Source organism: Festucalex cinctus, chromosome 1 (assembly GCF_051991245.1).
Source record: "Festucalex cinctus isolate MCC-2025b chromosome 1, RoL_Fcin_1.0, whole genome shotgun sequence".
Taxonomy (NCBI): domain Eukaryota; kingdom Metazoa; phylum Chordata; class Actinopteri; order Syngnathiformes; family Syngnathidae; genus Festucalex; species Festucalex cinctus.
Window position 1 is genome coordinate 54,563,183 of NC_135411.1, and position 13,625 is coordinate 54,576,807.

Below are 13,625 nucleotides of genomic sequence, written 5' to 3' on the forward strand. Positions count from 1 at the left end.
CCTCAAACCAGAATGGTTCGACCCAAACTGTCATATGCCATCTAGGATCGCCTGTCAATCATTTGAAAATTTGATTTAAAATTAATTATTTGTTCTTGAGAACAGATTTTGACTATGACACTTGGTGGTGATAATAATATTGATGTGCACAAATCTTTATTTGTAATTTAATTATTCCCTTTAAAAAAAGATGTCTTTTGAATTCCAATAGTTTAAGAGAGACCACTGTACAAATGAAGTTCCAAAGTTTAATAAATCAGACAACGATGGCACCAAACTCATGTTTTTTTGTTTTAGTTTTCACTGGCTGCGATTGGCTGGCAACCAGTCCAGGGTGTCGCCCGCCTACTGCCCAGAGCCAGCTGAGATAGGCGCCAGCACCCCCCGCGACCCTTGTGAGGAATAAGCGGTCAAGAAAATGGATGGATGGATGTAGGTTTCACTGGTTCGGGGGTACTTGGCTGAAAAAATATTTCACGGGGCGTACATTACTGAAAAAAGGTTGAGAACCACTGATCTAGTGAGTCCTCTGGTGGGCTTCTTAGAGTACAAAGAGGGTAAAAAACAAAGCAGAAGAATAAATGTGATGCTTTTGTTAGGTAGTTTTTTTGGAAGGGCGTGATCCCGATTCCCCATTGAGAAAGCATTTCCACAGCTGTGTACATCAAGAGTCTCTCTCAGGAGGGGATGCAGATCACATTCCAGCATCAGGAAGGAGCATAAAGCAAAAACTAACAGCTGTAATGCGGAGTCACTGGACACTGTAGGCTAAAGCGGCTCCAATATGGATGGAATCCCCCCTGACCTTGAACAAGGAGCGAGCGTATTGCTCGCTCAGGTCAATGTTGATCATCTGCAGGAGCCTGCGGACTTCGTCGTAGCTCATCTTGCCGTCCTGGTTCTGATCCGCTCGCCGCAGGTAGCCACGGATCCAAGTGGAAGGGAGGGGGTTAGGGAAGACACTCAGAAAATGTGGGTCAGACAGACAAGACAGCTCAACTGATCATGAACTTGTATAATACTTATATAAATCTTATTGACCTTTAAGGTAGGGATGTCAAACTTCATTAGCCTAATAGCATAATTGCCTAAGTCGTTTTTAACTACTTGTCACAATATGACTACAAATAAATACCAATGTGCTTGCTGTTTATCCTATATTCTGTGTAGATTATCAGTCATCCTGATCATGGTAATCTGCAATGGGTGAATCAAGGCAAATTGACTCTTGCTTGTTGAATTTGTTTTCTTTTTCTTTTTCGCCGTTTTCCCAAAATGTAAAAAATAAAATAAAATACTTGTGATTCTCAAAGTACTGTACTAGTTTTTTAAATTGTATTTATAGCCAGGTGTCCTAAAAAGTGAGTGCTGGGAAAAAACAAACAAACAGCAGAGGCAGACAATATCTATTGATTAAAATCTTCAAATAATAGAAAAATATGAGCAAGGTTTGTGTGTAGCTGACTTGGTGAAGCAGTACAAGCATAATACTTCTATATTCTATACTGAACCAGAAGGAAATGACAAGGCCTTAACACCATTCAATAATGAAAAAAAAATTCTAAACTATTGGTCTCTGTCCATGAAAAGATGGAGAAGCTTCTGCAAGAGAGGAAAGCATGTGTGAAGATGAAAAGAAAAAAAAAACAGGGAAATAAATGTACAGTACTGCACCAGAGAAGAAGGTTACTGATAACCCCGTGGAATCTGAATTAAGGAAAAAAAAAAAAAAAAAAAAAGGATATAAACAGAGACTTCAAAATTGTGAAAAATCAAGCCATTGTCTTTGCTCACAAAGAGTGTGGGCATGTCTCCTGACTGAGCTGAAACCATATCTCACTCATTTGCCAACTGTCAATCAAAAACCACCACTACAACCGTGAACAACGGACACTGCTTCAGTTAGCATCTTCCTTATACCAACAAATAATTACAGTTTTGAGCAAATATGTTCACTCAAGGCAGTCAGTGGCTCGAATATAACCGACGAGAGGTGCTAGCCACCAGCTAGCTCGTAAGATGACAGGCTTCCGGGGCTTCTTTTGGCGAGTGGATGGGCAGCAGGCTTGTTTGTGATGTCACCTCCTTGCTTGGGAATTTAAACAGTACTGAGCTATTCTTTGAATTGTAGCATCCAAAAAATGTTTTCGCATTACAGGGATAGCTAGCTAGCTAGCTAGATAACGGAACGATGTAGTGACAGAAATGGACCAACTATTATTAAGAAAATTACAACTACTGGTCAGAATGAAGGCGCATTGAACACTATTGAGTACTGCATAGCTCTCAGTCTTACACAAATCCAGCAATTATCTTCAATCATATTTCGAAACAAATCTCTCAATTCACTTTACAGGGTCTTTGAAGATGCTGTGCTGCTGAGATTGAATTTATGCTCCATTTCCAAAGGATATTGGTCCAGTTTCTCCTTTTGCGTCATGTTGGCGACGCGCTCCTTCAGGGTGCGCAGACCTCGCACCCAACGCTGCGCCTCGTCCTCGCACGGGCACCGCAGGTCCAGGCTCTTGCGGGCCCCTCGGAAGACCACCGTGAAGCACTGGCTCTCCGGCACCGAGCCTGAGATGCGGCGCAGCGCCTCTGACTGGCAGCCCTCGCGCACGCACTCCACTTCGGTCACCGCAACTGGAGATGGAGGAGTCAGAACGACATTATCGTCTATGGAATAATTTCATGTATCATTTTGGTCAGACACACATACACAAGTATACACAGAGATATGCGTAAAAGTATATATTGGCATGGCTATATGGGTAAAAGTACTGGATTGCTTACATGAAGTTATTTTTTGCCATTAATTTTGTTGCAAACAGAAATGTATTATTCCAGGAAATCACAATATTTAGCAACAAACAAATATTTTACCACAAAAACACTAGGCTATACTATGGAAACCATATATTTTGACACAAAAATGTACTTTTTTTTCCCAACAAAACTTGAAAACTAAGGATGTTTTATGTGCTTTTTTTTTCCATTGCAAGTATCACTCTTGAGTATGCTACTCAATGATACCGAGGACACTCATACTTTTTATACATGAAATTTCAGTGAACAGTATGTCAAATAATCATGACCATTTTTCTTTGTGACACATGATAATGTGCTGACATGTCAAAACACCACAGTTATTATTATTATTATTATTATTATTATTATTATTATTATTATTATTATTATTATTATTGCCTTACTTAAGTATCAGGGCTGGTACCAGCAGCCTCCGAGTACTGATATCTTGAAATAAGGGCGGTATTGGCCTGATGGGTATGATCCTGAGTGGAAACTACATATTTTGACATGAAATTGCTAGTTTTTGCCATTGAAATGATGACTGTGTCACAAGATTAATTTATTATTTCAAGTAAACTAAAAATCTTGCCACAAATGCAACGTTATCACAAAAAAATATACGCCATGAAAATTCTTATGTATTTTATAACAATTAAAAGTGAAGTCTACTGCAAAAAAATACAATTTTAAATAAAGCATTTTGCCTTGAAAATTATATATTTTACCATATACAATTATATTTTTTTCCACAATACTTGTTTTTGCACGCATTTTGTCACAAAATTGCAAAATTTCTGCCAAACATACACATTTTTTGCCACAAAATGTGATTATGTTACGACAAAAATGTAGTATATTACTTCATTTTTGACACACAAATACTAGTTTTTGCCATGAAAATCACACATTTCCCCCCACACTATTCTACCAAGAAAACACAGAATTTAGATTTGGAGCAGACACCATGACAATAACATATTTTGTCACAAAAACATGAGAATCACATTGGAAAGTGTCTCTACATGTTTGACTGGTGGCCATTTGTTAGATCTAGGACGGCTGCTATGTGTTAACTCAGTCCTCATAATGGCCTCACTCTCTAACCTGATCTTATGGAACATCTTCAAAAATTACCGTATGTCATGTTTTTTGACACGGACGTGACAAAAGTAGCATGTGCGTGCACGTCTGTGTGTATGTGTGCGTGTACAGAAAGTGTCACATCGAGCCGACATGCCGGAATGCAGATGTCACATCACACCTACCTAAATATCTGGTGTGGTGAGACGAGCTCATCTCTCAGGATGCACTCAAATGCACTCTGATATCATCGGAAGACAAAAAAAAAAAAAAAACTGCAAGCAGGTGAATCCATGAGTGCTGAAGAGCGCGTACGCCAGGGCTGACGTTTATGGCAAAAAAGTGCATCAGCGACCGTGGCTCTCCTTTCCCACATGTGAGAGCATCACAGTACCTTAATCACTGCAATTTTTTCACTGGACACCAGATTAGGTACACCTTTACACCCTTCCCCTGGGGTGAAAAAGAAAATCCCTTCCCACCTCTTCTGATATGACTTTAGTTTCCTCAGCATCCTTTTCATTGTGGCCGGGGATATTCTTATGCATGAGCGCTTTCCATTCTCTCTTTTTCCGGACCGCTCCTCGAGCTTGTTTCCTCCCCCTGTTCTGTGGCGTACTGTACTTCCACAGCAAGGAGGTTATCATGAATAACAGGCAATAGGTGCCATTGTATTAATTATGACATGTACAGTGAGTGAGTGAGTTTACTGTGGAGTTTTTGGACTTGGTGGATTGTTTCTAGTACTTGTATGAAGTTAAATTGTTAAAAGTGGTGGTCACCATAAATAATTGACAAATTGCAGTATTTAAAACAAGCTTGCAGTGGTTTCTCGAGGCCTACCTTTGTTTTCGTTAATTAGCCTGTTCCAGAAAGTGAGGTGAAACAATGTTGTTATACTACATGCTTTTATTTTGAAGGACTTATTTTTTCTTTTTTGACAGGATGTTACTTGATACTGCTTCAATGTTGCCGAGCATACCGGGAGGGTTATTGCTTTTAGTTGCCAATCAAAGCTTACATCTGCTGAACCCTGTATTCACAACTTAGGTTTTGTTTTTGTACGAAAACCAAGACAAAATTTAGATGACTAAACTCATTGAAAACCGAATGGTGTGAAAACTAGGGCACACAGAAACTGTTTATTGTCGTGTTTATTTCTGTTGTGTATGGTGATTGGTGTACTCACACGTCTGACGGGCTTTGGCCTTGCGGGAGCTCTTGGACGACTCGCACCATACGGTGAGCGCGTCCTCCAGCAGGCGCAGGGTTCGGCTCTTCTGCCACCTCGGAGAGCGAACTTTCACCATGTTGGAGCCCCGCATCATCACGCGCACGTCCTCGTTGTCCAGCAGACCTCAAACATACACACACACACACACACACACACACAAAGTTAGTAGCGTAACATTAGCATATGGCTAACATTGATCACTTTGGAGCAGAAAACGGTGGATTTATTATTAGTTCTGGCCACCACATAGCTTATCTAGGTGCAGCGATCATGTACACTATCCCTCAGTGACTTTTAAAATGATGGTGAATGATGAGAGTTTTATTAATTGTAGCAGAGTATTCCAGTCATTTGAGACAGAACTGAAAATAATATCGACCAAAAGTCGCTTGGATTTCAGGAACACGCGCAGGGTTTTTCCTGTGTATAAAATTCAGAAGCAGCCACCTCCACTTAATTTGCTCCTCACCTCCATCCTGAGCCATTGATTTCGCTCAACGCAGCACTGCAGCTGTGTTGATTGAGCTCGGCAGGAACGCATTTTAACTGCAGTTTCAGTGTTGCGTCATTATGGAGGCGCTATAAACAGTAGTGCACCGGAAAGACCTGAAGCAACAACCGAAGAAGAAACATCTTTCTTCTGTCTTTTTTTTTTTTTTTTTTTACTTTAATGTACAGAAGAAGAAACAGATCATGGAGCAAACGTTACACACGCCCATTTCCAGGTTGCGAGGCAGAGGTAGCGCACTCCAGCCATTGCCAAAGTCATAAAAACACAGTATATACACAATAAACATAATAGTGTTTTACAACAACGCTGAACTATATTTACAGTTTAATATGTACTAGTGGATGAATTTATAATGATTGTAGTTTACATGTCTTGGAGGGGTAGAATTTTATAGTCTGCCCATAGTATACTAATAGTTTCGCATTTTTTCAAAACTAATTGTATCATACTACAGCTTGTGTTGTTTACAACCATATGGTCAAGTTTAATGTAATAAATAAAAGTTATATGTACTTATTATAAAGCCACCATGAAGATCAATTGTCTTGTAAACAATGAATATATGATACTGGCTTAAGTTCTACTTCCTGCTTTCTAAACAAAACTTATAACCACTGTGTTACTATTGTGTATTTTTATTTTTCTATTTATTTTATTTTTTTATACGAGTAGCATTATATTTTCTTTTATTAAAAATGTAATTTATTATAAATAAGTGATAGGATATGAAGAATAAGGGGTAGGACTGGATAAGTTTTCAACTTCTTCCTACTCCCTTGAACATATACATAGATATTTATTGGATGTTTCTTTTATTTTATTTTTTTACTTTTAACTTTATGTGTTTATATAATTATACGTGTATATATGCATATGTTCAATAAACTTCAAACTTCAACTTCAAACTTCAAACCATATCAGCAATCAATTGTCTGTTCAAACGGCTTTAATATTTTAATACTATCGTTTAATCATTTAATACTATCCTTGTTCAATTTAATCCACAAACTGCATTTTTCACATTCATCTACCCATTAAAATTTATCAGACATTGTCATTGTCATTGGGATCGCAATTCAATTTCAGGAGTGGCATTATTATCTTAATTAATCATAATTATCCATCCAACTCACGCATAATTGCACAGCCCCAAAATCAACCTGTGGGTGTTATTTCATTTTAAAATAGCATCATCACAAACATCAAAAACTCACAACGGGTCACATTGTCACAATATCGCCCAGGGGTTTAAGATATCATTTTGTGATTTGTTTCAAATCTTAGGGCCGACAAGATTACTTCTTTTCTCGTTATAACCACTTTGCAGTCAAAACATAATCTAAATATTACACCAAAGTATAAATATATAAATATAACCTTATTTAGTACTGTTATTCCTTACTTAAATTTTCATCAAGAACATCTCACTTCAGAATCCAAATTATCTAATAATGTGTGTCTAGTTAGTAAATTTGGTATTTTCAAACAGCACTCCTGCCTTTAGCAAGTCCTTAATCACTAGTCTAATTTATCTCTACTTCAACATCTTATTTGAATAAATCATCTTTAACACAGATATTATGTGATTTCTTCGCTCTGATTTGCACTTACTTACATGCTGTCAATAACATCAGAATGACTTTATAATTCAAAAGGAAGCATGTTTAATAGCTGTTCCTGTTCAGTCTTGAAGAAAAACAAGTTCTGTCAACGCTATTCCTTCGACCACAATTGTTATATGTTACATATTAATTCAGATGTCTTCCTAGTTTGTCCAGCCTTTCCTTGTCTTCTTTAGCCTGTCTTTTCTGTTCTACTTACAATCTCACTAATGTCAAACATTCCCATCTCTTTCCAACGCCTATATTCACTTTTGAACAATGACACCTGTGGGGAATCCCACATTTTAAACAGGACCTTAAATCTCTCTGGTAAAAGGACACTTGGTGTACAAGTAGTCAATTGTGACACTTGTAGGTGTGGCTTATCATACTTGTGGTCATAACCATGAGTCATTTTATACCACATTGTGACATATAGATTGTCTCCCTCCTTTGCAATCAATTTGGCAGCTTCTTGCAATAAGGCGTTACCTACCTTTGGGGGGGAATTTATTTGGGATATCTATTGTGTAGTAAAAATGCAAGAGTCCTACACCTTTCACATAGAGGTCTCCCTTTTCTAGCTCAGCTTGACTTTTTACTACCATGTTCCCATCTAAGACTAGGCCTAATCCAATTTAATATACTTTTGCTTATTGGTTGGTTAAACCATAATCAATTGTACCTTCACGTTTGTCTCTCAATTTTGTTATTTCCCATGCTTGAAACAACAATCCAACAAAAAGGACAATTTGCCTGTCACAAGCTCAACAACTTGTCACCAGTCACCTACTTCACTCAAACTCTCAAATAATTAACTTCATCAACCAAAAACACAAATAATCACACAATTTTCAACTGAGGGCTGGGTGGTGACGCCTTCTGGGACCACTTTTTGGCCCTCGCACCTTAAGTTTGATACCGACCAAAATTTCAAATTTTCACCATATTACGCAGTTATGTTAAGACACTATCTAATAACCCCTTATGCACAATTTAAGCCCTTTTAGATGTCATCTTTAGACAATATGACACACAGACACATACACGAGCTCAAAGAGACAAACACAGTGAAGCCACACTCACATACACTTTTACAGACAATACAATTATGCCATTCTTTGTAAATAATAAAAGCGGAAATATGGGATTATTAAATCTGACATAGTTTAAAAAAAATGGTCAAAATTAATGGCAACTTTGCATTTATACAATTTCTAATTTCTAGTCCCTGATCATAAAATGGCTGCAGGAGGGCGGCCCATAATGGTATTGGTCACTGCCGCAAGTACAGATACCTTAAAATAAGACTGGTATTGGCACCGATAACAATACCACCTACAGTATCGGTAGTCACCCATCATAGTCAGGGTGATACCACCTCTGCCTCAATTTAAGCCATCCATCCATCCATCCATCCATTTTCTTGACTGCTTATTCCTCATAAGGGTCGCGGGGGGTGCTGAAGCCTATCTCAGCTGGCTTTGGGCAGTAGGTGGCGTACACCCTGGACTGGTTGCCAGCCAATCGCAGGGCACACAGAGACGAACAACCACTCCCACTCACACGCACACCTAGGGACAATTCGGAGCACCCAATTAACCTGCCATGCACGTCTTTGGAATGTGGGAGGAGACTGGAGTACCCGGAGAAGACCCACGCAGATACGGGGTGAATATGCAAACTCCACCCAGGAAGGACCTGAGTCCTCAGTACTGGGAGGCGGACGTGCTAACCACTCACCCGTGCTGCCCCCAATTTGAACCAATCAATTTGAAAGGGAGACTGCAGGTGGTGTTATGCATAGTGAGCAGAGAGTGAACTTAGGGCATGGTCTTGCCAATGAGTGTTTAACTCATTTAACCCAGACATTTTCACTGAAGCGACCCCTTCGCTAACGGCTGTTTTACTAAATTTTGACTGATTTTGCAAGGCCCATAGAATATTGTGTCCTACTGCTATAAAAACATGGAACCTATCAAAAGAAAGATTAGAGCAGCGGTCTCCAAGTTGGGTCCTCAAGAGCCCCTATCCATCCTGTTTTCCACGTCTGTCCTTCAACACAGCTGAATCTAATGATCAGCTAATCACCAAGCTTTGCAGAAGCCTGATAACGATCCCGATCATGAATCAGGTGTGTTAGTGGAGAGAAACATGGAACACAGGCTGGATAGGGGCTCTCGAGGACCCAACTTGGAGACCCCTGGATTAGAGTCTCTTCAGGAAAAAAGTATATTTCTGTTTCTGTATAGCTAAGTTTCATTATTATTTACAAATCTGTTTTAAACTGTGAGGAAAACAGCTTGTTTTCAACATAGCCCTGGTTGTTCTCTTATACTCTGCTGCCACCTGCTGGCCGATTTTGTAATAACTACCATTGCTTCGTCATCATATTTTATAATGCTAAAATGATGAAGTGGATTTAAAGAGAGACAATGTTCACATTTAACCCTAAAAAAACACAAACACACAGACATAAATGTGTCATTTTTAAACCAGAACTACTAATCTCAGCAAACTTCACACCGCCTTTCACAAGTGCTGACTGTGTTTAGCCCCAAACTGGAGTGCCATAAAGACTTTTTTGTGCAGATGTTACAGCATGTTTTTGTGCAGGAGCAGGGTGCCACAAAACCAGCCTTTTAGGACCACGGGAGGGGAAAGAAACACATTTATGTCACCACAGTTTCAGCATGGACACGCTAGAAACGGCCACAAAACACACCACCAACGAGTGTAAATCATTCACTATTGTATGCAGATTTATTTGTCTCCAGCGGGACGGGAGCCGGCCAAGGAAAAGGAGGGCTAGAGAGGAGCTTTAAGTCGCCAACTTCTACTCTGGATAAACGACTTCTGCCTGCACGCATGGAAATGTAATCACGGATCAACTCCACACGCAAAATATTAAATTGGAGGGAAAAAAATGTTGAGGATTGGGATAAAGGGAATGTCATTTTGCAACCACGATAACCTATAGGAGAAATGAGGGATGAAAACAAAGATGTCAACATCAAAAGCAGCAACTCCACAATGGCTTTTTCATGTTGCATGTTTTTTCCCCAAAGGTAGAAAAAGTGAAAACCACTGGACAGGAAATGGCACTTACTGCAATGTAGGAAAGCTGTACACAAATACTGTACTGCTCAGTAGTAATATGTACTATTATATAAATAGAGAAGATCATAATGGGGAAAAAAAAAAGTTTAAAAAAACAGTGCAAATAACCAAATTAAAGTAGAAATATATTATTTGGAAATAAAATGATAACAACAGTAAAGTTCTATTTTCGGAGAAAGGTGCATTTGCGCTCAACATACAAACGTGTCCATCTCAATTTTCATGCCAAGCCAAATCTAGTCTACTTTGTTCTGGGCGACGTTACACCTTTCTGGGCGTTCCGGCGCATACAGATGCCACGTCCCCTGCACATCTGGCAATTTGGTAACAGAAAGTAGACTGCGCTGTACTACGGAGCCCCTCTAGTGTCAGGGTCTGATTTTTTTTTGTTTTTTTGCTTAATCTGTACCCACAGTTTTGCAATCTGTACCCACAGTTTACTAATCTGTACCCACACTTTAGTAAACCGTACCCATTCCCACGGTTTAGCTCTTCTGTGGCGTTATGTAGTACGCATGCGCATGCACGTTCGAACGGCTGTTTCTTTTCATCTTAAACTGTAGATGTACGTATTCAGTTGATGTGTAATGTTGCGCTTGTGCCACTGTGAGGCGGTCGAACACTTTTCTTCTTTCTTTTACTTCCGTGTTAAGCCTGAAGGCTGGTGAAATGCAGATGTGTTTTGTTGTGCTCCGCAATTAATACGCCATACTTGGCTAAAGAAACTTCATCTTTCTGTCATCCATTCATCCGAAATATATATATATATATATATATATATATATATATATATATATATATATATATATATATATATATTTATTAGGTGTGGGAATCTCTGACATGAGGCCGATTCGATATGTATCTCGATACACAAGTTGCGATTCGAAAAAAAAGAACAACAACAATGTCTTCTATATTTTTATATATTGAATCAATTATTTAAATGGACCGGAACAAAGGGCTGGGCGATATGACTGAAAAATGTATCAGTTTAAATATTTATTAGTTGTTATTAACAGTTATAATTGTTTTTTGTTTTGTTTTTTTAATTCAAAATCAGGATCAGGAAAACAAAAGGCTGATAATTCAATTTGAAATATAAATATTTAACCTTTAAAAAGACACCAACACAATTAAACAGAATATGTCCACATTGTGAAGTATTTCAGAAACATCGCGAGCACGGCGTTGACGGTAGGCTCCCCCTCAAGGTGCGTAACGTCTTTGCATTATGTTTACAACATCCGGGGAATGAAGCGTCTCTGAGCGCTACTTTGCTAGCTCTCTGTAAACACGGAAGTAGCTTGAATGGTGCTGCTACTGAAATGTAAACAAAACAAGTAGAGCACGGCGCAGAACTCTTGCTATTGTTATGAAAACCAAAAAGCCTCACTCGCAACCGATTCACAGCAACGCAATATCCGGTCCACAGCTTTACAAGCAATGTATCTAAGGATTCCCGGTGGATTTTGTATCGGTTGACAAGTCTGCTACCGATACGGCCGTTTAGTTCCCCTTGACGACCGATGGTTCGGTCGAATCGGTTTTTTGTCCTGCGTGCGCATGCGTATTACATAACGCCACAGAAGTGCTAAACCGTGGGTACGGTTTACTAAACTGTGGGTACAGATTGTTAAACTGTGGGTACAGATTAGCAAAAAAATAAATAAAAATTCAGACCCTGACACCAGAGGGGCTCCGTACTGACCTAAAAACGGGCGCATAGTAATTTTTATGCCGGCGAATGTATAGTTTAGTTTTGTGTTTGCAAAATTGGCAAACACGTTATGCCTTCCTGGGCGTTCCAGCGCCCCCCAACGTCTGGCAATTTTGGAAAGCAGTCTCGATTTTAGACTCTGTAAATTCAAGTCTAAACAATAATGTAACACCATTTTGGTGGATTAGATGTGCTAGACTTGCGCTGTGCCCAAAAATAGGGCTCGGAGAGTGCATTGCAATCGATCAAGAAAAACTGAATTAAAGTGCGTAAATTACTATAAAGTACTGTAAGTAATTTGCAAAATTAATAAAATAAACAAGTAATGATTAGTTTTTAATATGTGAAAAAACAGAACTATTTTGTGAGTAAATTATTTTATTTAATTAATAAAAATGGTAATAAATAAATGGATTGCATCATATTGTATGGAACAGTGACAGAGCATAATTCAAGGTAACGAATATACAAATGAATAATAGAAAACTTCTGGCTGAAGAACATAATTCATTAAAAAGTAACATGGTTTTAAAAGTATAATAACAATAAAATTGAAATGTAACACTGCCATAAAAAAAAACAAAATTAAATTACAATGAAATTGTTCTTTAAAAAATTAACAAATAATTATTAATAAATGAATAAAATAATGATAAATGATATTAGTAATAGAATGGAACAGGTAAAGAACATTATTAAAGGTAACAAAATATACAAATAATAATATAATAAATCTGAGTCAAGAACAAAATTTAATTTAATTAAAATAAATAAATAAATAAATAAATCCATCAATAATAATAATAATAATAATAATAATAATAATAATAATAATAAAATGAAAAAATGTTATTAAAGAACAAAATTAAAATAATTACAATTAAATTCTTCTATATAAATGAATAAATAATGACAAAGAATAAATAAAATAATGACATGAATGGCATTAGTAGATAAAGAAGTGGAAATTATAATAAATGAATAAATAATATCATATAATATTAGATACAAAACAACAATGAAAACAAATGTATTTTAATTAATACTGAATAAATGAAAAACCGAACACTACAGTACGGTATATGCAATAACAGATCAGGAAGAGCAGACTACACGTTTGCAAATCATCAGAGTGAAGGGTGCACTGCACACTTTCCTATGAACAGCATTTACTTACTTATTTTTACACTTGTGTGTCAGTTCAGAGTCTGCTTCAAATTGCCTGCATCGGTTTGACCCAGCAACTGAATAATAAACTAATAAAAGGTGATACCCTATGGGAAAACTCTTCTTCTTCTTCTGGTGATGGCCTGGATTGGGTTCCACCTTAAATTCTACAGCGTGGTCCCTACAATGGGATCTTTGTTATCTGATTTTGGAACTGGAGTGTTTATGCAGCTTTCATTCCAAAGGTTCAAAACACACACTGTGTACTTTCTTTATCCTTTTTTTTTTTACACATCCCGTGTTCATAGAAGCTGCATTTTTAGCAAGTGTTTTCCAGTAGCTGCGCTTAAGGAGGGCCACTGCTTTTCGTCTATGCATGGC

General features: G+C 37.9%; 1 protein-coding gene across 8 annotated transcripts in view; it reads right to left on the reverse strand.

Annotated features, from left to right (window-relative positions):
- The window catches only part of plcd3a (phospholipase C, delta 3a), a 38,307-nt gene that overhangs the window by 15,362 nt on the left and 9,320 nt on the right, over nucleotides 1-13,625 (reverse strand). For all 8 annotated transcript variants that reach the window (XM_077494703.1, XM_077494756.1, XM_077494739.1 and 5 more), the window contains 3 exons: nucleotides 5,081-5,248; nucleotides 2,415-2,643; nucleotides 806-935 (listed from right to left, as the gene is read on the reverse strand). In XM_077494703.1, the coding sequence (XP_077350829.1) occupies nucleotides 806-935; nucleotides 2,415-2,643; nucleotides 5,081-5,248 (527 nt within the window). The remainder of the gene's footprint in view (nucleotides 1-805; nucleotides 936-2,414; nucleotides 2,644-5,080; nucleotides 5,249-13,625) is intronic.